At 60.7% G+C, this 23,775-nt stretch overlaps 3 protein-coding genes across 4 annotated transcripts; 2 read left to right on the top strand and 1 right to left on the bottom strand.

Annotated features, from left to right (window-relative positions):
- The first annotated feature begins 1 nt into the window (after window position 1).
- BORCS8 (BLOC-1 related complex subunit 8) lies at window positions 2-3,695 on the top strand. The gene is made up of 5 exons (XM_074528842.1): window positions 2-116; window positions 614-726; window positions 1,213-1,277; window positions 2,247-2,354; window positions 3,255-3,695. Exons 1-5 carry the CDS (start codon window positions 80-82, stop codon window positions 3,295-3,297), a joined length of 366 nt encoding a protein of 121 aa, XP_074384943.1. The 5' UTR covers window positions 2-79; the 3' UTR covers window positions 3,298-3,695.
- Window positions 3,696-4,466: 771 nt separating this feature from the next.
- Window positions 4,467-10,152, bottom strand: TMEM221 (transmembrane protein 221). The gene is made up of 3 exons (XM_074528835.1): window positions 9,624-10,152; window positions 7,359-7,444; window positions 4,467-5,753 (listed from the first exon to the last, which is right to left on the bottom strand). Exons 1-3 carry the CDS (start codon window positions 9,905-9,907, stop codon window positions 4,780-4,782), a joined length of 1,344 nt encoding a protein of 447 aa, XP_074384936.1. The 5' UTR covers window positions 9,908-10,152; the 3' UTR covers window positions 4,467-4,779.
- A 707-nt stretch (window positions 10,153-10,859) lies between these two features.
- MEF2B (myocyte enhancer factor 2B) lies at window positions 10,860-23,775 on the top strand. 2 transcript variants are annotated; one of them, XM_074528837.1, is made up of 9 exons: window positions 10,860-12,444; window positions 18,601-18,680; window positions 18,812-18,949; window positions 19,082-19,213; window positions 19,807-19,957; window positions 21,387-21,532; window positions 22,083-22,182; window positions 22,257-22,344; window positions 22,820-23,775. In XM_074528837.1, the coding sequence occupies exons 2-9, from the start codon at window positions 18,627-18,629 to the stop codon at window positions 23,169-23,171; spliced, it is 1,161 nt and encodes a 386-aa protein (XP_074384938.1). In that variant the 5' UTR covers window positions 10,860-12,444; window positions 18,601-18,626; the 3' UTR covers window positions 23,172-23,775. The 2 variants fall into 2 exon arrangements, with proteins under 2 accessions (XP_074384938.1, XP_074384937.1); XM_074528836.1 differs by having other exon boundaries at window positions 10,864-12,444; window positions 18,812-19,015; window positions 22,820-23,769.

Genomic DNA, 23,775 nt, shown 5'->3' with positions numbered 1-23,775 from the left:
GTTTCCAGCCGGGGCTGTTTTCCGTGCCCGGGGCGGTTTCGGGGGCGCGCTGGCGGAAGCGGAAGTGGTGGCGGGCGGGATGGAGGAGCCGGAGATGCAGCTGAAGGTGAAGAAAGGTGGGACCGGGACCGGGAACAGCACCGGGACAGGCTGCACCGGGACCGGGACGGGCGGGGATGGGCTGGGAGCGGCCCCGCCGCGGTGGTTTGGCCGCTGGGGTATTGTGGTTTGATTGCCGGCCTTCATCCCCCGTGGGGAAGAGCGCCTGGGTGTCCCTTGGAGATTCTGGTGTGGGTTTCTGTGGAGATATTTCCGAGGTTTTCTGTGGAGATATTTCCGAGGTTTTCTATGGATTTCCGTGGAGGTATTTCTGTTTACTTCCATGGATTTCTGTGGAGAGACACCCATGGATTTCTCTGGATTTCTATAGAGCTATTTCTGTGGATTTCTATGGAGATGTTTCCATTAATTTCTCTGGATTTCTGTGGAGATATTTCCATGGATTTCTCTGTATTTTATGATTTCCGCTGAGCTGTCTCCCTGGATTCGCCCTGCTCCCCCCGTATCCCGATTAATCCCGGTTTTCCCCGTTTTTTCCCGTTTCTCCCGGCAGTGACGGACAAGTTCACGGAGAGCCTGTACGTGCTGGCCAACGAGCCCTCGGTGGCGCTGTTCCGGCTGCAGGAGCACGTGCGGCGCTCGCTGCCCGAGCTGGCCCAGCACAAGGTGGGGAGCCCCGGGAATCCCAATTCCGGGAATTCCAGGAGCTGAGGGACCGAGCCCGCAGGCGCAGCTCCTCCGGGAATTCCTGCCCCAAAATCCCCACGGGAATTGTCCGGCCTGGAGCTGTCCCCTGTGCCCTGGGATCCCATCCCTGGGATTCCATCTCTCACCCCAAATCCATTCTCTGTGCCCTGGAATTCCCATCCCAAATCCATTTCCTGTGCCTTGGGATTCCATCCCAAATCCAGTCCCTGGTCCTGTCCCTCCACTCCTCACCCCAAATCCCTCTGGAGCCCCTTTAGGCTCTGGAAGCAGCTCCCAGGTTTCCCTGGATCCTTCTCCCACTTTCCCTGGACATTCCAGAGATCCAGGGGCAGCCACAATTCCCTGGGAATTCCATCCCATCCCATTCCAGGCAGGAATTCCCTCCCCAGGCCCGTTCCCAGCTCAGATCCTGCCTGATCCATGCTGGTTTTATTCCCCTCACAGTCGGACATGCAGAGCTGGGAGGAGCAGAGCCAGGGAGCCATTTACACCGTGGAGTACGCCTGCAGGTGCTGCTGGAATTGCTGGAAATCCATGGAATTCCGGGCTGGGAAACACGGCAGGATCCAGGGAATGGGGATGGGAGCAGCTGGGGTTTGGGATTTCCACTTTCAGAGGGAAATTCCTGCAATTCCGGGCTGGAAAATCCAGGCAGGATCCAGAGGATGAATTGGGAAGAGCTGGGATTTGGGATGTCCACTTGGGAGAGGGAAAATCCTGGAATTCCGGGCTGGGAAACCCAGGGAATTAATTGGGATTTGGGATTTCCATTTTGAGAGGGAAGTTCCTGGAATTCTGGACCGGAAAACACAAAAGGATCCAGGGACTGAGGATGGGAAAAGCTGGGATTTGGGATTTCCACCTTGAGAGGGAAATTTCTGGAATCCTGGGCTGAAAAATCCGGGGAATTAATTGGGATTTGGGATTTCCACTTTGAGAGTGAAATTCCTGGAATTCCGGGCTGGAAAACCCAGGCAGGATCCAGGGAGTGAGTCGGGATTTGGGATGAGCTTTGAACAATTTGAGGCTGAAATTCTGGGCTGGGAAACACAAAAGGATCCAGGGAATGAATTGGGACAAGCTGGGATTGGGGATTTTCACTTTGAGAGAGAAATTCCTGGATTTCTGGGTGGAAAGATCCAGGGAATGGGTTGGGATTTGGGATTTTCGTTTTGAGGGTTAGATTCTTGGAATTTCAGGCTGGAAAATACAGGGAATGAGTTGGGGGTTTGGGATTTTCACCTTGAGAGGGAAAATCCTGGGATTCCAGGCTGGAAAACGCAGCAGGATCCCGGGAATGCGTTGGGAAGAGCTGGGATTTGGGAACTCCTGGCAGGAATTTCAGAAATTTATGGAATTTCCCCAGCTCCCCACAGTGGGAAACCCCTCAAACTTGAATTTTCCTGGGATTGGAGGGGGAGCAAGCAGAGTTTGGGAATTCCAGCTGTGTCCTGCTCCCTCTTTTCCCCCGTTTGCAGTGCCATCAAGAGCATGAGTGACAGCAGCGTTTACTTCAAGAGCATCGACAGCCTGCTCAAGCATTCCATAGCCATGAAGGAGCAGCTCAACGCTGCCCAGGGCCGCAGGTACCCCAAAATCCTGGGGGAAAACTCCAGGATTATCCAGGACACCATTCCCTGATTTTTCCCTGTTCTTTGGGGGGAGACCAGCACTGTTTGCTACGGGAAAATTTGGAATAAATTGAATTTTAGGGAGGTTTTTAGGAGATCCGAATTGTTTGGAGTTTAGGGATTCAGGGATTGGGAAGAGGTACCCCCGAAATCCTGGGAAAAAAATTCCAGGATTATCCAGGACAACATTCCCTGATTTTTCCCTGTTCTTTGTGGGGAGACCAGCGCTGTTTGCTAAGGGAAAATTTGGAATAAATTGAATTTTAGGGAGGTTTTTTAGGAGATCCGAATTGTTTGGAGTTTAGGGATTCAGGGATTGGGAAGAGGTACCCCCGAAATCCAGGGAAAAAAATTCCAGGATTATCCAGGACAACATTCCCTGATTTTCCTCCATTTCCTGCTGAGAAAACAATGCTCTTTGCTATGGGAAAATTTGGAAAAAATGGAATTTTAGAGAGGTTTTTGGGGATATTTGAAGAGTTTGGGGATGCAGGGATTGAGCAGAGGTATCCCCAAAATTTTTGGAATTTTTGGGATTAAAAAAAAAAATTGAGGCATTTATTTTGATTTTTTGGGAATTTTTTTCATTTTTTTGTGGGGGGGATTCTTTTATTTTGGAGGATTTTTTTTTTTGTGGGGCAATTTTAGGAATTTTTTGGGGGGATTTTAAAAAAAAACCTGAGGGATTTTTGGGATTTGTTTTGATTTTGGGAGGGGATATTTTGGGGTTTTTCAGGCTGCAGAAATGGCTGTGTGACCCCAAAAACCCCTTACCCCAGCAGGGGGAATTTTAATTTCCCAAATTTCCCACATTTTCAGGCTACTGAATTTAACTTTTCCTCTTTCTTCCCGCAGCACCATCACCCCCCAAGCCAAGAATCCTCCAGGCACTTCCTGAATTTCTGATTTTCCATCCTGAATTTCCCAACTTTGGGAAGAAGCCAAAAAAACCTCTGGGGCTGCACAGGTGGAGAAGCCCCTGAATTCCCAGGAAAACACAAAAAAGAAGAGCTGGAAAATCCCAAATCCTGCTTTTTGGGACCTCTTTTCCATGGAAAACAGGGTGGGTTTGTGTTTTTCCTTCCCTTTTTTTGTTTCCAGGCTTTTTTTTTTTTCCCAAAATCCTCCCAGATGAGGTCTTGCTTTGGGAATTTTGTGTAAAAAGCTGGAATGTGAGCAGCACTCCAGGCTTTTGTTGAGGAGGAATTCTCCAAGGAGAAACTTTGCCAGTTGCTGCCAAGGAATTGCTGGGTTTGGTTTAATGAGGATGAGAATAAAAAGGAAAAAAAAAAAAAACCAACCCAAAAAAATCTCAAAAAAAAAAAAAACCAAGAAAATTCCTTTTGAAGGTTTTCAGCTTTTCTCCTGTGGCCATGGGAGCTTGGAGCTCCTTTTTTATCCTGGAGTTTCCAAGGGCATGGAGCAAAGGAATGTGGAATTTTGGGCTTTCAAGGGAGAAAAGATTCCTTAAAATACAAAAAAAAAAAATTAAAAAAAGGATTTTTGTTTTGCAGTCTTGGTTTTGGAGGCGACTGGGAGGGAGCAGAGCTTTGCTGTGGATCCCTCCTGGATTTTCCAGGGAGATTCAGGGAATAAAACTCAAATTCCAGGGGAATTGTGCTTGGGATAGCAGGTGGAATTTGGGATAATAGCAGTGACACCCCAAATCTGTGTTTTCCCCACCCCAAATCTGCTTTTTCCCACCCCAAACCCCCTTCCTGCGACCCCAAATCTGCTTTTCCCCACCCCAAATCTGTTCTTTGCCACCCCAAAACCACTTTTGGCCACCCCGAACCCCCTTCCTGCCACCCCAAGTTTCCTCTGACACCCCAAATCTGCCTTTTCCTACCCCAAATCTGTTCCTGGCCACCCCAAACTGGATTTCCCACACCCCAAATTTGATTTTCCCCACCCCAAATTTGATTTTCCCCACCCCAAACTGGATTTCCCACACCCCAAATTTGATTTCCCCCACCCCAAATCTGATTTTCCCCACCCCAAACTGGGTTTCCCCCACCCCAAATTTGATTTTCCCCACCCCAAACTGGGTTTTCCCCCACCCCAAATTTGATTTTCCCCACCCCAAATTTGATTTTCCCCACCCCAATCCCCCATCCGTGCCAGTGCTGAGGATGAGGATGGAGTGGGGAGGAAGGAGAAGGGAAATCAGTCAGGATCTGCTGGGAAAAGCTGAAATTCTGAAATGGTGAAAATTCCAATTTCTGCTCCCAGATCCTCTCCCACGGCTGGGATGGATTTGGGTTCCCAGGCAGGCAGCACTGGGATTTTCCCTGTGGATAAAGGAATTTTTCCAGAAAAAAAAAACCCCAAAACCATGAAAAACCATCAACTCCTCCTCGAGAAAAATCCCGAATTTCCCTCAGACCAGCGTGGAGTCCTTGGTGGCTCTGTGGGACGTGGCATTCCTCATCTCCCTGCTGGTGACGTTCCAGGGATGGCCCTGCTCCTGCAGCAGCCCTGGCTCCAAAAGTGTCCCGTGAGTTCGGGCTTCCCTGGGGAATTCTGTGCTCCTGCACAATTCCTGCTGGGATTCCCTGGGGAATTCTGTGATTCTGGACCAGTCCTGGCATTGGGATTCCTTGCTCCTGGACCAGTCCTGGGGTTCCCTTGGGAATTCCTTGCTCCTGGACAATTCCCACTGGGATTCCTTTGGGAATTCTTTACTCCTGGACCAGTCCTGGGATTCCCTCAGGAATTCTTTGTTTCTGGACGATTCCCTTGGGAATTCCTTGGTCCTGGACAACTCCCACTGGGATTCCTTTGAGAATTCCTTGCTCCTGGACCAGTCCTGGGATTCCCTCAGGAATTCTTTGCTCCTGGACAATTCCCACTGGGATCCCCTGGGCAATTCCTTGCTCCTGGACAATTCCCACTGGGATTCCTTTGGAAATTCTTTACTCCTGGACCAGTCCTGGCATTGGGATTCCTTGCTCCCAGACAATTCCCACTGGGATTCCCTTGGGAACTCCTTGCTCCTGGACCAGTCCTGGGATTCCCTCAGGAATTCCTTGCTCCTGGACAATTCCCACTGGGATTCCCTTGGGAATTCCTTGCTCCCGGAGCTCGGGTTGCTGCTGGAGGCCGAGCCCGGCCGGGATTTGCCCTCGGGGGAAGGCGGGAAGGAGAATTCCCGGTGGATTTCGGGGCCGGGCGGGGCCGAGCCGTTCTCGTAGAGGGCCGGGGGAGGCTCCGAGCGCCGGGGGGAGACGCGGCAGGCGCGGAGCAGCGCGTGGAGCAGGGAGAGCAGCAGCAGCAGCGCGCCCGAGGTCAGGACGCAGGCGCTGGCGATGGCGGCCTCCAGCTGGAACAGCAGCAGCATGGACAGCGCCAGGGCTGCGGGGACACACGGGGAAACGGCGGGGTTGGGAATTCCTGGGGTAAATGAGGCTGGAAAAGGGCTCAGGAGTAAACAGGGATGGGTTTGGGAATTCCTGGGGTGGCTGAGGCTGGAAAGGGGCTCAGGGACAGCTCAGGAGAACCTGGGAAAGAGCTCAGGAGCCTGGAATAGAATGGGGTGAATTTGGGAATTCCTGGGGTGGCTGAGGCTGGAAAGGGGCTCAGGAGTAAACAGGGATGGGTTTGGGAATTCCTGGGGTAAATGAGGCTGGAAAGGGGCTCAGGAGTAAACGGGGATGGGTTTGGGAATTCCTGGGGTAAATGAGGCTGGAAAGGGGCTCGGGAGTAAACAGGGATGGGTTTGGGAATTCCTGGGGTAAATGAGGCTGGAAAAGGGCTCAGGAGTAAACAGGGATGGGTTTGGGAATTCCTGGGGTAAATGAGGCTGGAAAGGGGCTCAGGAGTAAACAGGGTTGGGTTTGGGAATCCCTGCAGTGGCTGAGGCTGGAAAAGGCTCAGGGACAGCTCAGGAGAGCCTGGGAAAGAGCTCTGGAGCCTGGAATAGAATGGGGTGGATTTGGGAATTCCTGCAGTGGCTGAGGCTGGAAAGGGGCTCAGGGACAGCTCAGGAGAACCTGGGAAAGAGCTCAGGAGCCTGGAATAGAATGGGGTGGATTTGGGAATTCCTGGGATGGCTGATGCTGGAAAAGGGGGCTCAGGAGTAAACAGGGATGGATTTGGGAATTCCTGGGGTAAATGAGGCTGGAAAGGGGCTCAGGTGTAAACAGGGATGGGTTTGGGAATTCCTGGGGTAAATGAGGCTGGAAAGGGGCTCAGGGACAGCTCAGGAGAGCCTGGGAAAGAGCTCAGGAGCCTGGAATAGAATGGGGTGGATTTGGGAATTCCTGGGGTGGCTGAGGCTGGAAAGGGGCTCAGGAGTAAACAGGGATGGGTTTGGGAATTCCTGGGGTAAATGAGGCTGGAAAAGGGCTCAGGAGTAAACAGGGATGGGTTTGGGAATTCCTGGGGTGGCTGAGGCTGGAAAAGGGCTCAGGAATAAAGAGGGATGGGTTTGGGAATTCCTGGGGTAAATGAGGCTGGAAAGGGGGGTTCAGGAGTAAACAGGAATGGGTTTGGGAATTCCTGGGGTAAATGAGGCTGGAAAAGGCTCAGGAGTAAACAGGGATGGGTTTGGGAATTCCTGCGGTGGCTGAGGCTGGAAAAGGCTCAGGGACAGCTCAGGAGAGCCTGGGAAAGAGCTCAGGAGCTGAGATTAAAGAGGGATGGGTTTGGGAATTCATGGAGTGGTTGAGGCTGGAGAACAGCTCAGGAGCTGGGATTATGTAAGGGATGGATTTGGAAATTCTTGGAAAAATTTGGAAATTTCCCGGATTTGGAAATTCCAGCCCCCTCAGGAATTCTCCAGCTCCGTTCCCATCTCTGGACCCCTCCAGCCCCTACAAAATTACACTGGGGACACTAGGGGGACATGGGGGACCCTGGGGTCACTGGGGGGACATGGGGGACACTGGGGGGACATGGGGGACACTGGGGGGACATGGGGGACCCTGGGGGGACATGGGGGACCCTGGGGTCACTTGCCTGTGAGGTAGAGGCAGACCCCGCAGCAGAAGAGCCCGATGGCCGCGTGCCGGACGCTCCGGCTGTCCAGGAGGAACCAGAGAGCCCTGGGAAACAGGGAAAGGAGGGAAAACAGGGAAAAGAGGGAAAACAGCTCTGGAAGGGCTCCTGGCAGGGAAAAGAACCTCTGGAAGGACTCCAGTCCTGCTCTGAGCCCGGGAGAAAGGATGGAGGGAGGAACTCAGAACTGATCCTGTGTTGGAGATTTTTTCAGAGATGGCTTAGAAAGCAGCTGTGAAGAGCAGGTTCTCACAGCCTGCTTCTGTGAACAGCAGAGGTTCTCAGGTTATTTTTAACTACAGGTAAAAGTGGCAAACATGAAGGCCTTGAGAGCCTTGCACATCAGAGTTCTCAGGCAGCTTTCTCATAACAAGTGGATGTTCTATCTTTGGCTGTTTTGGGAAAGCAAGAATAATTTTGAGAACCCAAATCTTGGTATTGGAAACTTAAGGAGGAGTTGGTATGTTATCTCTGACCTATTGTGAGCTCAGATTTTGCAATATGCATGAAGTGAATTAACACTGTTATAAAAGGTGCCTGATTGATCAATAAAGTGGAGTCGATGCTGACCAACGCAAGGTGGGTCGTCTCCCGCCAACTTCAATAATCCTGGTCCTGATCTGAGCCCAGGAAAAATCTGGAATGGGTGACAGGGCCAGTTCGGGGTGGCAGCACCAGTTCGGGGTGACAGTGGCAATTTGGGGTGGCAGCGAAATTCGGGGTCACAGCGTCACTTTGGGGTGACAGCACCAGTTCAGGGTGACAGCAGAGTTTGGGGTGACAGCGGCAGTTTGGGGTCACCGCAGCAATTGGGGGTGACAGCGGCAATTGGGGGTGACTGCGGCAGTTTGGGGTCACGGCAGCAATTGGGGCTCCCAGCCCCGAGCAGCTCCGTGGCGCCACCGCAGCGCGGGGACATCAGCGCCACCTCCTGGCCATGCCCCGAACCCGCGGCCCCGAATCCCCCCTTTCCTCCCGGTCTGAGCGGAGAGCTCCAGCCGCAGCCGGGGAAACTGAGGCACGGGCACGGGATCTGCTGGACATTCCCGGGGAGAGGCACAGAATCCTCCTGAAATTCGAATTATTGGGGAAGAGCCTCACGGCGCTTCGCTCTGGGAGTTTTTGGCCATGGGATTTTTCCTCACCTGCGACCTCGCAACTCCCAAATTTCCAGCTCCCAAACGGAGCAGTTACAGCCCAAAATCCAGGCTGGGATCACAGGAAAATTCACAGCTCGGGGTGGGGAATTTTTTGTTGTTAATTTTCCAGCAGAAAAGCCGAGTTTGTTGTGGGAATTTTTTGTGTTTTTAGGGAAATATTTTTGCTCTCCTCCGTTAATGAAGCGTTGGAAGAGGCTGAGGAGGCGCTGCTGGAATTTCTCCAGCCCGGTGCTCCGCGCAGAGCCGGGCCTGATTGGATTCTCCAATTAAGGGACAAAAAGGAGCTGTTGAAGCGTCGTCATTCCCTTTCAGCGCGTTTTGACTGAAGTCAGAAAGGTCCCAAAATTTCGTGAGCCACCCCACCAAGTCCAGTCGTCACCAAAATCCTTTAAAATCAGATTATCCCCGAGTTGTTTTTTAGTTTTAACCCAGGCGCTGGGCCAGGAGCCCCCAGCCCATTCCAAATCCAAGATTTTCCAATTATGGAAATGAAACCCCCTGGATTGCGCAGCCAGGTTAAACCTGCCGGCCCCAGTTTCTGGAGTCTCTAAAACTCAAATTAAAGAGCTCAGTTCCAGCCCTGGGGTTCACGGAGAGGGATTTGGGGGATTTTCCACCCATTGCTCCCCACAGCCCCTTTTGGAGGGGACCCAGCAAATCCTCACGGGGGTTTTGGGGCACGGGAGGAGTTGGCACCGGGACCCCTCATTCCCTGACCCCGCTGCGTCCTCCAGCCCTTCCCTTCTGCCCGGACCGCTCGGAGCATCCCCGGTTCCCCCGGACCCCTCCGAGGATTCCTGGATCCCCCGGACCCTTCCGGGCATTCCCGGTCCCTCCGGTTGCCCTGGACTCCTCCGGGCATCCCCGGTTCCCCCGGACCCCTTAGAGGATTTTCTGTTCCCCCGGAACCCTCCGGGCATCCCTGGTCCCTCCAGCCCCGGTCCCCGTTTATCCCGAGCCCCCCGGTCCCTCCAGCCCGGTCCCCGTTTATCCCGAGCCCCTCCGTTCCCGTTCCCCGCCTCTCCCGCTCCCCCCGGTTCCCGGTGTCCCCGCCCGGCGCTCTCACCGCTCGGGCCCGCGCTGCCCCCGGCCCAGCTCGGTGCTGAAGTAGCCGTGCAGGAGGCAGAGCAGGAGGCAGCTCACGTTGAGCACCAGGCAGAGCGCGGCCAGCACGGCCGACACCGGCAGCACGGCGGCGGCCACCGGCTCCGGGAGCGCGCCGGCGCCGGGAGCGGCGCGGCCCGAGGGCAGCTGGAAGATGAGGCTGGAGGAGAGCAGCGCCATGGCGGCCGACAGGGTCCCGAAGAGCAGCAGCACCGTCAGGGCTCGCTGCGGGTACGCGGAGGGCATGGCGGGGCCGGTACCGGCACCGGGAACCGGGGGCACCGGCGGAACCGGGGGTGCCGAACTGCGTGCGCTCCCCGACTCGGAAGCTTGGGCGGGGAATGGGAACCGGGAACGGGCACCGGGCCGGTGCTGCCGCCGTTCCGCGGGGTCCGCCGGGGCGGGCCCGTCCTGCCTCCGGTCCTGCCCCCCTGCCGGACCCTCCCCGTGCCCGCCCCCGGTGGGGCCCCGGGAGCCTCCTGGGGGCGGCGGGAGGGAGTGGAGGGAGCGGGGGTGGGGACTGAGGACGGACGGACCGATGGATGGACGGACAGACGGACGGACCGATGGATGGACGGACAGACGGGCACCGAGCCGCCCTCCCGTTCCCAGCGCTGCCGTTCCCCGGGAGAGCCCCGGGACTGACCCCGCTGTGGGACGGGGTCCCGCGGTTCCCGCACCCCCGGGAGCGGCGCCTTTGGCCTCCGCCCGCGCCGGGACCGTCCCCGCGGCCCCCGGGGAGCTCCCGGGACGTTCCCAGTCCCGCCAGGCTGGGAAAGGACCCTCGGGCCGGCCCCCGGGACCCCGCGCGTTTCCCAGGCCGTGTAAATACCCCGGGAAGCGGAGCCCCCGCGGGACCCGCCCGGCAGCGCCGGCCCGGGGCTGCTCGAGGTTCCCAGCAGGAGCAGCCCGGGGGAATTCACCCCGCGGGTCGCCGGGCACCTCGGGAAGGGCCCCGCGCTTCCCGGCACAGCCATTCCCGCGGGAGGGACACGGGGACACCGGGGGACAGCGGGGGCCACCCCCATCCCGGTGCCAGCAGCCGCGCCCAGCCGGGCTGTGCCATCCAGACCGAGCTGAGCTTTCTGTCTGCAGTGGCAGTGCTGGCTGTCCCTTGCTGTCCCTCTCTGTTCCTCCCTGTCCCTCTCTGTCCCTCCCTGTCCCTCCCTGTCCCTCCCTGTCCCTCTCTGTCCCCGCTGTCCCTCTCTGTCCCTCCCTGTCCCTCCCTGTCCCTCTCTGTCCCCGCTGCCCCTCCGTCCGGTCCCGCGTGGGCGGTTCCCGCTGGCACCGGGGCCGTGCCGCTCTCGGGGCTATTTTCAAGTCCCGCCGTGTTGGCCTTGGCAGCGGCCGCGGCCGCGCTTTGGCTCCCGGCTCCTTTCCAGCGTTTTTGGGAAGGCCCGGAGGGGGTGGCAGTCCCTGGGACTCGGCCCAAGGTGCCCAAAGCAGCTCCTGGTGACGGCAGCTCTGTCCCTTTCCGTGTCCCCGCCGGTGTCCCTTGGGGCGCAGCTCCCATCCCAGGCCATCCGGCACCCCAAACTCCCTAAAACCCGGGATTTTGGGGCAAGAGGAGCCTCGGGAGGGAGCTCAAAGCTTTGGGAGCTGGGAAGGAACAGCGGGGCACAACCCCTGACCCGGGGGGACCGCGGGGTCCCTGTCCCCAAAAACCCCAAAAACGGCTCTGCCTGGCACGGCTGGAGTGGCCCTGACCCGGGCCGGACCGGGACAGGTGAGGTGAGGGAAGGACAGGGCAGGACGGGGCAGGGATGTCCCACACCCAAAGAGCCACCTGAGTGTCCCCAAAGTGTCCCAGGGCTGGAGGGGACACCTGGATGTGTCACCTCGGACTCTGCCGGAGCTCCGACCCTTCTGTTTTCCCCCCAGCCGCTCTTCGGGATCAATTAATATTACTGGCGAGGCTCATTAACACTCCGCTAATTGCACTCTGTAAATCACGAGCTTTAAAAGCAGCTCTGGGGGAGATGTCACGTCCCGAACGCCTGAGAGCCTCATCCAGAAATTCCTCATTTCTCCCGGTTTTCCTCCTGATCTTCCCGGGAATGGGAGTCGGGACAGGAGCCCCAGGATGTCCGGGGTGCAAAAATGTCGCTGCTGTGGGGCTGGGTGGGACCCGATTCCCTGATATTCCCTGATATTCCCAGATTTCCCTGATTTCCTGATTCCCCTGATTTCCATGCTATTCCCTGATATTCCCTGAATTCCCCTCTTAGTCCTTGATATTCCCTGAATTCCCTGATATTCCCAGATTTCCCTGATTTTCCCGATTCCCCTGAATTCCCCTGTTATTCCTTGATATTCCCTTAATTCCCTGATAGTTCCTGATATTCTCTGATTTCCCGATTCCCCTGATATTCCCTGATTTTCCCTGAATTCCCCGGTATTCCCTTTTCCCACCTGCAGCTCCCCGAACTCCTGGCCACGCCCCTTTCATTCGCCCCGCCCTTCACCCGGACAAGGGCGTGACTATGCAAATGAACACCCTCCATTAACCAATGGCAGAACAGCGCGGCTGCTGTATGCAAATCTTCGGGCGGTGTGGGCGGGGTTATGCAAATGTCAGCGGCGCTGCTCGGTCAGGCGGCGGCAGCGCTCCGGGGGCACGGACGGGACCGGGACCGGGACCGGGACCGACAACGGGTCTGACACGGAGACCAGCACCGGGACCAGCACCGGGACCAGCACCGGGACCGGCCCCGGGGCCTGCCCGGCTCCGCTGCAGCGCCGGGAGCGCGCGGGGCCGCCGAGGAGGGAGCGCCGCTGCCCAGGTGCGTGTCCCGCGGCGGGCACGGGGTCCCGCGCTCCGCTGGCACCGGCACCGGGCACCGGGCACGGCGACCGGCGGCAGCAGCGCTGCCTGCCCCGCTCTCCCCCGCCGGGGCTCCGGCCGCATCCCGGGGCGCCCGGGCACGGAGCGGCAGCGGGGCCGGCCCGGGAGGGGCCGGTGCGGCCGGGCCGGCGCCCGGCGGGCGGCTCTGGGCACGGCGGAGCCCCGGCCCCCGCCCCGCCGTCTCGGGATGGCGGGCTATAAAAAGCCTGCGGTTTGCGCCGAGCCCGGGCCGGTTATTTTTACTCGTGTCTGCGCAGGGAGGAACGCCCGGGTTTAACCCAAAAGTGCAGCCTGGGCGGCAGCCGCCCTGCCCCGGCCCCGCCGCCGCCCCCGGGACCACCGGGGGCTGCGGGGAAACTGAGGCACGGCAGCGGCGCCTGCGGGGACAGCGGGGACAGCGGGGACAGCGCGCCCGGTCAGCCCCGATGGCGCTGCCACCTCGCGGGGCACGTGCTGGTCCCTTCCTGCTCCCGGCAGGGGACAGGACACGGCCGCGGCTCCGGCCAGGGGCATCCCCAGGGAGGTGGCACCTCCGTGCGGCATCTCCAGGGTGTCCCAGGGCACCTGGGTCCCCCTGGCACCCGTAGAGAGTGAGGTGGAACCTCTGCCAGATCCTCCTGCCCAGCACAGCCCGCTGCCAGCGTGTCCCTGTCCCTTCTGTGTCTGTCCCTGTCCCTGTCCCTCCTGTCCCTGTCCCTTCTGTCCCTGTCCCTGTCCCCATCCCACCCTCAGGGATTTTTTACTCTTTTGATGACAGAAACTCTCCCAGCGCTGCCAGCCTGAGTTTCCCAGGGAATGGATTTCCGTGGCAGCTCGGGATGAGCAGGAAATTGGGGATGGGACCCAAAGAGGGGGGGCAGTGCCCCCGGGACCCCCCCCCCGGGCATCCCTGGGGCTGGGGAAGGAGCGGGGGGACCATCGGGACACCCCGGGCTGGCCCTGTGCCCCGCTGCCAGCTGGGCACGGCACGGCCACCTCGGGGAGCTCTGGGGGAAGGAGGGACGTGGGCGAGGCCCCAGGACTGGCTTAGGACCCCAGACCTGCCCAGGGCACCCACGGCATCCCGAAAACGTGATTTGGGAAACTTTGGGAAAGTTCTGTGCAAAGGGAGGGAGATCCTGATGGGTCCTGCCAGCAGTAAACCAGCCTAAACCAGGCAGTAAACCAGGCAATAAACCAGCACAAACCAGGCAATAAACCAGCTGAAACCAGCCTAAACCAGGTAATAAACCAGCCTTAACCAGGCAGTAAACCAGGCAGTAAACCAGCCTTAACCAGGCAGTAAACCAGCCTAAACCAGGCAGTAAACCAGCCTAAACCAGGCTAAACCAGCCTAAACCAGGCAATAAACCTGCCTAAATCAGGCAGTAAACCAGCCTAAATCAGCCTAAACCAGGCCTCAGGTCTGGTTTAGGACCCCAAACCTTCCCAAGCCCAGGGCACCCACGACACCCAAAAAAGTGGATTTGGGAAACTTTGTGAGCCTTCGGCGCAAAGGGAGAGGGATCCGGCTGGGATCCAGCACTGAGGGGCTGCAGAGCCTGGCAGGCTGCAGCGGGGGCACCCAGAAGGATTTGGGGGGAAATCAGGACAATTTAACAATTTAAATCCCCTTGAATTTCCCCGTTTTCCCAGAAATCCCCTCAGGATTGTGAGGACAGAGCAGCTCTGTGGGCCAGGCAGCCCCAAAGCTGCGGGGCCAGCCCCGGGTGCCCCCAGCACCAAGTGGGGACCCCCCCCAAATGAATCCCACGGGAATTGTGAGTTCCTTCCCTGGATGGAGCCTCAGTGGTGCCCGGGGCTGGAGGGGTCCGTGTGTCCGTCCACCCTCCCCGGGGCCGTGAGCGGCCTCGGTTTTGGGGCCATTTCAATCCTTCCTCCTTCCTCACACTCATTCTGGAACCGAAAATCCTCCACCCATCGGCCCCGGGGCTTTCGCTCTGTGTCACCCCCAGGGGGACAGCGACAGTGACAGCGGGGCTGAGGGTGGCACTGTCCCCAGAGCCCCCAGACCCGAGGGGTTTATGGCTAATGGGTGTTTGGGATGCAGGGACGGGGTTTGGGGGGTCCTGGTGGTCCCAGACCCGAGGGGCTTTTGGCTAATGGGTGTTTGGGAGGTTGGGAATGGGGTTTGGGGGGTCCTGGTGGTCCCAAACCCGAGGGGTTTATGGCTAATGGGTGTTTGGGATGCAGGGACGGGGTTTGGGGGGTCCTGGTGGTCCCAAACCCCTCAGGGCCCGTCCCCACCTCTCCCCCATTTCCCAGCCCGCTCCCCCCGGCTCCAGTCCCGCCCAGCCCCTGCTGGTTTGTACTGGTCACTTGTTTAAACAACCTATAAAAAGCAGGAGGGCCCGGCACAAACTCCACGCTCAACTTTGACTTTTCCCCGCGCCGGGCTCGGATGCCGCTCACAGCGGCTCAGCCCTTCCTTCCCAGGGGACCCAAACCACGGGGCCGGGGCTGGGCTTGGCCTCCGGGCACAGCGCTGGTGTCTGGTGCTGCTAAAACCCCCACTGCAAACCCCATTTTAAATCCTCATATCAAACCCCCACTGCAAACCCCATTTTAAATCCTCATATCAAACCCCCATTGCAAACCCCATTTCAAATTCCCATTTAGAATCCCCATTTAAATCCCCATTTCAAACCCCTGTTTCAGACCCCCATTTTAAATTCCGTTTCAAGCCCCCATTTCAAACCCTATTTCTCAAACCCCATTTTTCAAACCCCAATTTCAAACCCCCATTTCAAACCCCATTTCTCAAACCCCCATTCCAAACCCCATTTCAAACCCCCATTTCAAACCCCTGTTTAAATCCCCATTTCAGACTCCCATTTTAAATTCCATTTCAAACCCTATTTCTCAAAACCCCATTTTTCAAACCCCAATTTCAAACCCCCATTCCAAACCCCCATTCCAAACCCCCATTACCCCCATCCCAAACCCCATTTCAAGCCCCCATCCCCACCCCTGTTCCCCTCCCGGTCCCATCACCATCCTCCCCTCCCTCCTGTGGGGTTTTGCTGCTCCTGGCTCAGATTTTCCCCTCCCTCGGCATGGAAACCCTTTTCTCCCTGCTGTAATTGGATTTTTTTCTCCCAAAACGCTTTTTGGGAGCTGCCAAAAGTCACCAGCGGGTGTTTGAGAACCAATCCCCTCCCAGTCCTTCCCAGTCAACCCCAGCTCTCAGATTTGCAGCAAAACCCCCATAATTTGGTAAAAAAACCCCTTTTCTGCGCTTGCTGTACCCCATGGGAGGATGGATCCCTGGGCAGCTCTGAGACCCTGACTCAGGGGTGTTTTAGGGGAGCGCTCAGTCCTGGGCAGCTTTTTCCTTTAATACCCCCCTGCCTGAATTTTGGGATAAATTTGGAGGATTTAGGGTTTCTGGGCCCATCCAGGGTGTGGGGGCAGTGCTGGAGGCACCGTTGTGGCGCTGGGATCCCACGGTGGCTCACGGAAAGAACGCGCGGCTCCCTCAGGGTTTGTTTGGTCACCAGTCAGGAGCTGGAGTTGGGAATTCACACCCCTGGCTCTGCGCAAATGTCCCCTAAAGGCACAGAGGGGCTGTGGGGTTGGTTATAAACCCGATCCCAGTGTGGGGTTTGGGGTGAGGCCGAGCTGTGGGTGCTGGGTCCCGCTGGGATGGCTGGGGTGAGGTGGGAGTGATCCCAATCCCAATCCCAATCCCAATCCCAATCCCAATCCCAATCCCAATCCCAATTAGCGCCTCTCAGGACCCCCTTGGAATTGCCCTGTGGGTGCTGGAACCTTCCATGTCCCCCTGGGGCACTGAGGTACCGCAGCACCCAAGGGTCTGGGGGGGCTGTCCCCAGGAAAATCCTTGGGGTTATTTCATGTCCCTGCTGCGGGTGGGGGATGCAGCCGTCCATCCATGGATCCACCTATCCATCATCCATCCTTCCATGGATCCATCTATCCATCATCCATTCATAGATCCATGGATCCATCCATCCCCGTGTCCATCCATCCGTCCGTCCATCCATCCATCCATCCATCCATCCATCCATCCATCCATCCATCCATCCATCTGTCCGTCCATCCATCCATCCATCCATCCATCCATCCATCCATCCATCCATCCATCCATCTGTCCGTCCATCCATCCGTCCGTCCGTCCATCCATCCATCCATCCATCCATCCATCCGTCCATCCATCCATCCATCCATCCATCCATCCATCCATCCATCCATCCATCCATCTGTCCGTCCATCCATCCATCCATCCATGGATCCATCTATCCATCATCCATTCATAGATCCATGGATCCATCCATCCCCGTGTCCGTCCATCCATCCATCCATCCATCCATCCATCCATCCCTCCCTCCCTCCCTGTGTCCATCCCTCCATCCCTGTGTCCATCTGTCTGTCCACCCCTGTGTCCATCCGTCCCTCCATCCCCCAATCCTCCCCCAGGCTGAGGCTGTGCAGGGACACGGGGGGGTCACAGCCGGGCCAGCACCCCCAGCCCCAAACATCCCAACCCCGGGGTGCAGCCCCAGAGCGACCCCCGGGGAGCTCGGGGTGTCCCCAGGGAGCGCCGCAGGTGTGGGAGCCAGGAGAACCCCCAGGGATGGGTGGGAACGGGAAAACCTCTCCTTTTCCACCGGGGAATTCATTCTCGGCCCTTTCCGGCGGGGCCGGGGGGCTCCGGGCACCCCCAGGCCCTGGGGAGGGGGCACGGGGGGGGTCGTGCGTGGGCCCGGGGACACAGGGTGGCAGCGGGGCCGTGGGAACGGCAGCGCAATTTCCTTCCATAAATTAAAATTAGTTTTGATCAGCTAAAAATAGCAGCGAGCACGCTGGTGAAATGGCAGCGTGCTCCTCGAGAGGGGGAGGGGGACACGCGGGGGGACCCCAGGGTCCCCAAGCGCCCCCTGGCACCCGGGCTGGCACGGGGGGGTCCCAGAGCTGTCCCCAAGGCGGAGCTGCCACCGGGCTTGGGGACAGCGGGGACAGAGCCAGCCCGGGGCTGTCCCCACACCGGGGTGGGCACACGCTGGGGACATCCCGGTGCCACCCGTGGCTCTGCCACCTTGGTGGCATTGGGGGATTTGGGGGTGGCTGTGGCTGGGGGGTGGCAGAGGGACAGGAATTGGGGGGTGGGACAGGGATTGGGGGATGGGACAGGAATTGGGGGATGTGACAGGAATTGGGGGGTGGGACAGGGACTGGGGGGGTGTGACAGGGATTGGGGGATGTGACAGGAATTGGGGTGTCCCATCCCTATGACAGGCTCGGGGGGGCTGGCACCCCTCAGTCACCGTGGCACCGGTGTCACCAGGCCCGTGTCCCTGCCCGGGGCTGGCAGGAGGGTGTCCCAGTGCTGTAGGGGTGGCAGAGGAGCAGGATTTGGGGGGTCTGACAGGAATTGGGGTGTCCCATCCCTATGACAGTCTCGGGGGGTGCTGGCACCCCTCAGCCCGGTGGCACCGGTGTCACCAGCCCCTGTCCCTGTCCCGGGCTGCCTCACGAGGCCGCAGGGTGCGCGGGCGGTTTCGCTTTGCCGTCTCCTCGTGCAGCCACTTCCTGGCCTGCGAGTGGCGGAGGGCAAATTTAGTCTGCTGGAGCTTGAGAAAAAAAAAAAAAAAAAAAAAAAAGAAATTAAAAAAAAAAAATCCCCAAATTTAAACCTCAAACCAACGCTTTTGTTTGAGGGACCCTCCCCGCCTCCAGCCCGGCCCCTTTTAAACGCCATCCCCGTCCCACAGAGCTCCAGGAGCAGCTTCAGGAGCAGCCTCGGGGTTTGGGGTGAGAACTCCGCTCCCAAAGCCCCCAGAATTCGGGACCCCGTGATTTGGGATCACAGCCTCACCCAAAGGTGCTTGGGGAGTGATGCGTGGGCTGGCTGGGCAAGGCCGAGGGGATTTTTCCCCTCTAACCGAACAGAATTTCCCGATTTTCCCCCATTTTCCGCTTGGCCACCATCTTCGCGGAAGAAGAAATGACCGAACTTCCTCCAAAAATCGATTTTTTTCGCGGCCAAGCTTATTTTTGGCGGCGCCGGGGCGGACTGTGGCTGGGGACGGCCCCAGGGCTGCAGGCTCAGGCGTCTCTCGCTCTCTTCCAGCCCCGAGCCCGGCGGAGGAGGCCAAAATGGGCCGCAAAAAAATCCAGATCAGCCGCATTTTGGACCAGCGGAACCGGCAGGTGGGGGCTGCTCGGGGTGAGGTGGGATCAGGGAGAGGATGAGGAGGATGGGAGGCAGAATTGCGCCGAGGGGAGCGTTTTTGGGAGAATTGAGCATTTTTTGGGGGGTTTTCACCCCCGGCCCCCCTCAGGTGACCTTCACCAAGCGGAAATTCGGGCTGATGAAGAAGGCGTACGAGCTGAGCGTGCTGTGCGACTGCGAGATCGCGCTCATCATCTTCAACAGCACCAACCGCCTGTTCCAGTACGCCAGCACCGACATGGACAAGGTGCTGCTCAAGTACACCGAGTACAGCGAGCCCCACGAGAGCCGCACCAACTCCGACATCCTCGAGGTAGCGCCCGGGGCGGCGCCGGGGCGCGCGGTGCCCGGGGACCCGCTCACGGTGCCCTCCCCGCAGACGCTCAAGCGCAAAGGGCTGGGGCTGGAGAGCCACGAGCTGGAGCTGGACGAGGGCCCGGAGCCGCCCGGGGACAGGAGCAGGAGGCTGGGAGAGGGCGCGGATCTGGCCCTGGCGCGGCCCAGGTTTTATGTGAGTCGCGGGTGGCACGTGGAGGGTCCTGTCCCCTCCATGGCCTTGGGTGCTGGTTCGTCCTGAGGGTCCCCAAGAGTCCCCACGGGTTCCCAAGGGTCCTGTCCCCTCCCTGGTCTTGGGTTATGGTTTGTCCTGAAGGGTTCTGAGGGTCCACAGGGGTCCCGTCCCCTCCCAGGCCTTGGGTGCTGGCTCATCCTGAAGGGTCTCCAAGGGTCCTCAAGGGTCCTGTCCCCTCCCTGGCCTTGGGTGCTGGCTCGTCCTGAAGGGTCCTGAGGGTCCCCAAGGGTCCTGTCCCCTCCCTGGCCTTGGGTGCTGGCTCATCCTGAAGGGTCACCGAAGGGTCTCCAAGGGTCCTCAAGGGTCCTGTCCCCTCCCTCTCTTTGGGATCTGGTTTGTCCTGCAGAGTCCTGAGGGTCCTCTGGGGTCCCGAGAGTCCCTGCCCCTGACCCCCCGTGTGTCCCCAAGGGTCCCTGTCCCTGACCCCTCTGTGTGCGTCCCCAAGGGTCCCTGAGAGTGCCGAGGGTCCCTGTCCCTGACCCCCCGTGTGTCCCCGAGGGTCCCTGTCCCTGACCCCCCGTGTGTCCCCTCAGAGCCCGGTGCCGCTGCCCGAGGCCGCCTACGGCAGCTCCCCGCCGGGCCCCGAGGGCTCCCTGGGCTCCCCGCAGGGCCCGGGCCGCCCCCCCGCCCTCAGAGCCGCGGCCCCCAAAGCACCGGGACGGTCCCCGGGGCCGCTGCCCCCAGGTAGGCCCGGGGACACCGCGGGGGTGGGCACAGGGAGGGGACCCCGCCGTGGGAGCCCTGTCCCCACCATGGGCACCCCATCCCTGCCTTGGGCACCCCATCCCTGCCATGAGGCCCTGTCCCCACCATGGGCACCCCATCCCCACCGTGGGCACTCCATCCCCACCGTGGGCACCCCATCCCTGCCGTGGGCACCCCATTCCCACCACGGACACCCCATTCCTTCCATGGACCCCCCACTCTGTACACCCCATCCTCACCATGGACCCTCCACCATGGGCACCCCATCCCCACCATGGGCACCCCAGCACCCCCCTGGACATCCCATCCCTGCCGTGGGCACCCCATCCCTGCCATGAGGCCCTGTCCCCACCATGGGCACCTCAGCACCCCCCTGGACATCCCATCCCTGCCATGCACACCCCATTCCCACCATGGACACCTCATTTCCTCCATGGACACCCTATCCCCTCCATGGTGACTCCATTACCACCCTGGGCACCCATACCCTCCATGGGGACCCCATTTCCACCATTGGGCACCTCCTCCTTTCCACGGACACCCCATTCCTTCCATGGACACCCCATCCTCACCATGGACCCCCCCACCCCGGGCACCCCATTCCCGCCCTGGCCCCGTCCCGGCCGTGCCCACCCCGTCACCCCCGAGCCCCGCGGGGATTTTCCCCGCCCGGCCCCGCATGCAAAGCTCCCCCCGCGGGGCCTTCCCGGGCGCGGGGCCGGGGCTGCGTGGGCAGCAGCGGGGCCGCAGCTGTGGAAACACCGGCCCGGGGCGGCTCCAGCTGCTTCCTGTGCCCGCCGGCACCGGCGGCAGCTGCGCCCTCCCCCGTGCCCGCCGTGCCCATCCCGAGTGCCACAGCCTGGCACGGGGGGCTCAGCCCCTGGAGGGGACAGAAAAGGGGCTGGAAATGCCACAAACCCCGGGGCTGGAGCAGGGAAACCTCTGGGTGGGAGGTGATGCGGGATGGGGACAGGCAGGGATGGAGGACAGGCAGGGGTGGGGACAGGCAGGGATGGGGACAGGCAGGGATGGGGGACAGGCAGGGATGGAGGACAGGCAGGGATGGAGGACAGGCAGGGTTGGGGACAGGCAGCATCCCAATCCTTGGATGGGGACAGGGAGCACCCCAAATCCTGGGTGGGGACAGGGAGCACCCCAAATCCTGAGATGGGGACACGTGGTGACTGCAGGCACACTGGCCGTTCCCACAGGACCCCCCAGCCGGGTGTGGGTCCCCCCAGCAGGGCGTTTGCAGCCGCTGTCCCCGGTGTGTGGCCCAGAGCCCCGTCCAGCCCTGCCCTGCTGGCACTCCCGTCGCAGCCCTGGTGGCCCACGGGGCAGTGGCCGTGCAGGCACCCCGGGGATCCCCGGGGCTCACCCGTGTGTCCCGCTGTCCGTCTGTCCCCAGGGCTCGGCTACCCCCTGTTCCCCGCCGCCAGCCTGGGCCGCGCCCTGGCCACCAAGACGCCGCCGCCGCTGTTCCTGGGGACCGAGGGCCGGCGCGGGGACAGCCAGGGCGGCCTGGCCGGCGGCCGGAGCGGCGGCACTGCGGCGGTGAGTCTGATGTCCCCGAGGCCACACGGCTGTCCCCAAGGCCTCATGGCTGTCCACAGCACCACACGGCTGTCCCCAGTGCCACACGGCTGTACCCAGTGCCATACGGCTGTCCCCAGGGCCTCATGGCTGTCCTCAAGGCCACATGGCTGTCCCTGAGGCCACGCGGCTGTCCTTGAAGCCTCACAACTGTCCCCAAAGCCACATGGCTGTCCCCAGTGTCACCCAGCTGTCTCCAAGGCCACACGCTGTCCCCAAAGTCATGCTGCTGTCCCCATTGCCACACAGCCGTCCCCAAGGCCTCATGACTGTCCCCAAGGCCTCATGGCTGTCCCCGAGGCCTCACAACTGTCCTCAGGGCCACCCGGCTGTCCCCAAGGCCATGCTGCTGTCCCCTCCCCAGACCCCGCTCCTCCCATGCTCCCCTTCCTCTCTGGGGGGGCTCAGGGAGGGGTGGGGAAGGTCCTCCCGGGTTTTGGGGCCCAGAACCCATCGGGGTCCCCCCGGGTTTTGGGGCCCAGAACCCATCGGGTGCCCCCGTTTCCCGCAGCGGCCGCTGTACCCCGCCCTGCAGACGCTGAGCCCCGGCAGCTCCGGCCTCCCGAGCCACGGCCTGGCCGGATTCCCCTTCCTCAGCCCGGCCCCGGCGGGTGAGTGGCGCTGCCCCAGCCTTGTCCCCTCCCTGGCCACCCCCTCCCGCTCACTCTGTGCTCCCACCCCGCAGATTTTGGGGCTGGGGAGGTCCCGGCGCCCCCCGGATTCCTGCAGCCCCCCCAGGCCTGGCAGCACCCTCGGGACGTGGCAGCGCTGGGGTGAGGAGGGCTGGGGACAGGACAGGGGACAGGGTGGGGACAGGGTGGGGACAGGGCAGGGGACAGAGGGGACAGGGCAGGGGATGGGGGGCTACAGGGGGGACAGGGCCGGGGACAGGACAGGACAAGGGGGAACAAGGCAGGCAGGACATGGCCTCGCTGGGGTAAGGACAGGGGTGGCCCTGTGGTGGGGACAGTGGGGACAAGGCGAGAGTGACCCCATTCTGCTGTCCCCTCCCAGCCATGGGCAGCACCGAGGGGCAGCCCCCCACCCACCGGCTGCTCTTGGGGGTCAGCCCGAAGCACCCCCAGATTATTTCCAGCCGGGTTCCCCCTTGGACCTTGTCCCCATGTCCCCCCCAGCAGCTGTGTGGGCCCAGAACCAGCCCAGGACAGGAACTGGGAGGGTCTCAACCCCTCTCGGGGTGACAAGGGGACACGGGGACAGTCCCTCACCCGTGCCCTGTCGCCGCAGGGCCAGCAGCCGGATGGTCCCCGCGGAGGAGCCACCCGCTGCCGCTGTCGCTGCCGCTGTCGCTGTCCCCGGAGCGTCCCCGCAGCCCATCAGCATCAAATCCGAGCGGGTGTCGCCGGGGCTGGGCTGTGCCCCGGGCACCCCCCAGCCCCCCCTGGCCCCCCTGGCGCCCCTCAGCGAAGCCCCCCGAGCCCCCGGCGAGCTCCAGCCCCGCGATGGCTTCGCCAAGAGCTTCCCCCCGTTCGCGCCGCGGCCGCTGCCGGACGAGCCGAGGGCGGCTGTCCCCGCTGTCCCCGCTGTCCCCGCTGTCCCCGCGCGGAGGGGACAGCCCGCGGACGTTTGGCAGAGATAGCGAGGCCGGCGGGGCGCGGGCAGGGGGAGCAGCCCCCGCTCCTGCCCCACGTGAGCCCCTCGGGACCCCCCTGTGCCCCCGGTGCCACCGAGTCCCCTCGGGAGCTGGGGCCGTGTCCTGTGCGGTGGCGCTGGGCGCTGTCCCCGCCTGTCCCCGCCTGTCCCCGCCTGTCCCCAGCAGCCGGAGTGGCCGGGAAGTGCCACGCGGTGGCAGCAGGACTGAGAGCAGCGGCGGCGGCTCCAAACCGGCAGCCCCGGCCCGATCCCGCGGCCAGGGGACAGGGGAGGGGACACGGGACACGGCCAGGGGACACGGCCAGGGGACAGGGGACAGGAACTGGGGACAGCGCTGCGCCCCCAGCCAGGGGCTCTTTTCTATTTATTATCTCCGCACTAATAAAGAGCTGGGGGGCTCGGGGTGTCTGCTGTGAGGTTCTTGGGCTCAGGCAGCCCAGTTTGGGGTGGCACGGCAAACCCCGGCACGGGGACAGGCAGGTGATGTCCCCACGGGAGAGGTGACACTGCCCGCACCCCCTCGGTGACCCCAAAAAGCCTCTCGGGGGCCTCAGAGCACGGGGGAGGAGGAAAAACCCCTTAAAACCGGG

This window comes from Zonotrichia albicollis, chromosome 29, assembly GCF_047830755.1.
Source record: "Zonotrichia albicollis isolate bZonAlb1 chromosome 29, bZonAlb1.hap1, whole genome shotgun sequence".
In the NCBI taxonomy this organism is placed as follows: domain Eukaryota; kingdom Metazoa; phylum Chordata; class Aves; order Passeriformes; family Passerellidae; genus Zonotrichia; species Zonotrichia albicollis.
This window is presented reverse-complemented; position numbering and strand designations above follow the sequence as displayed.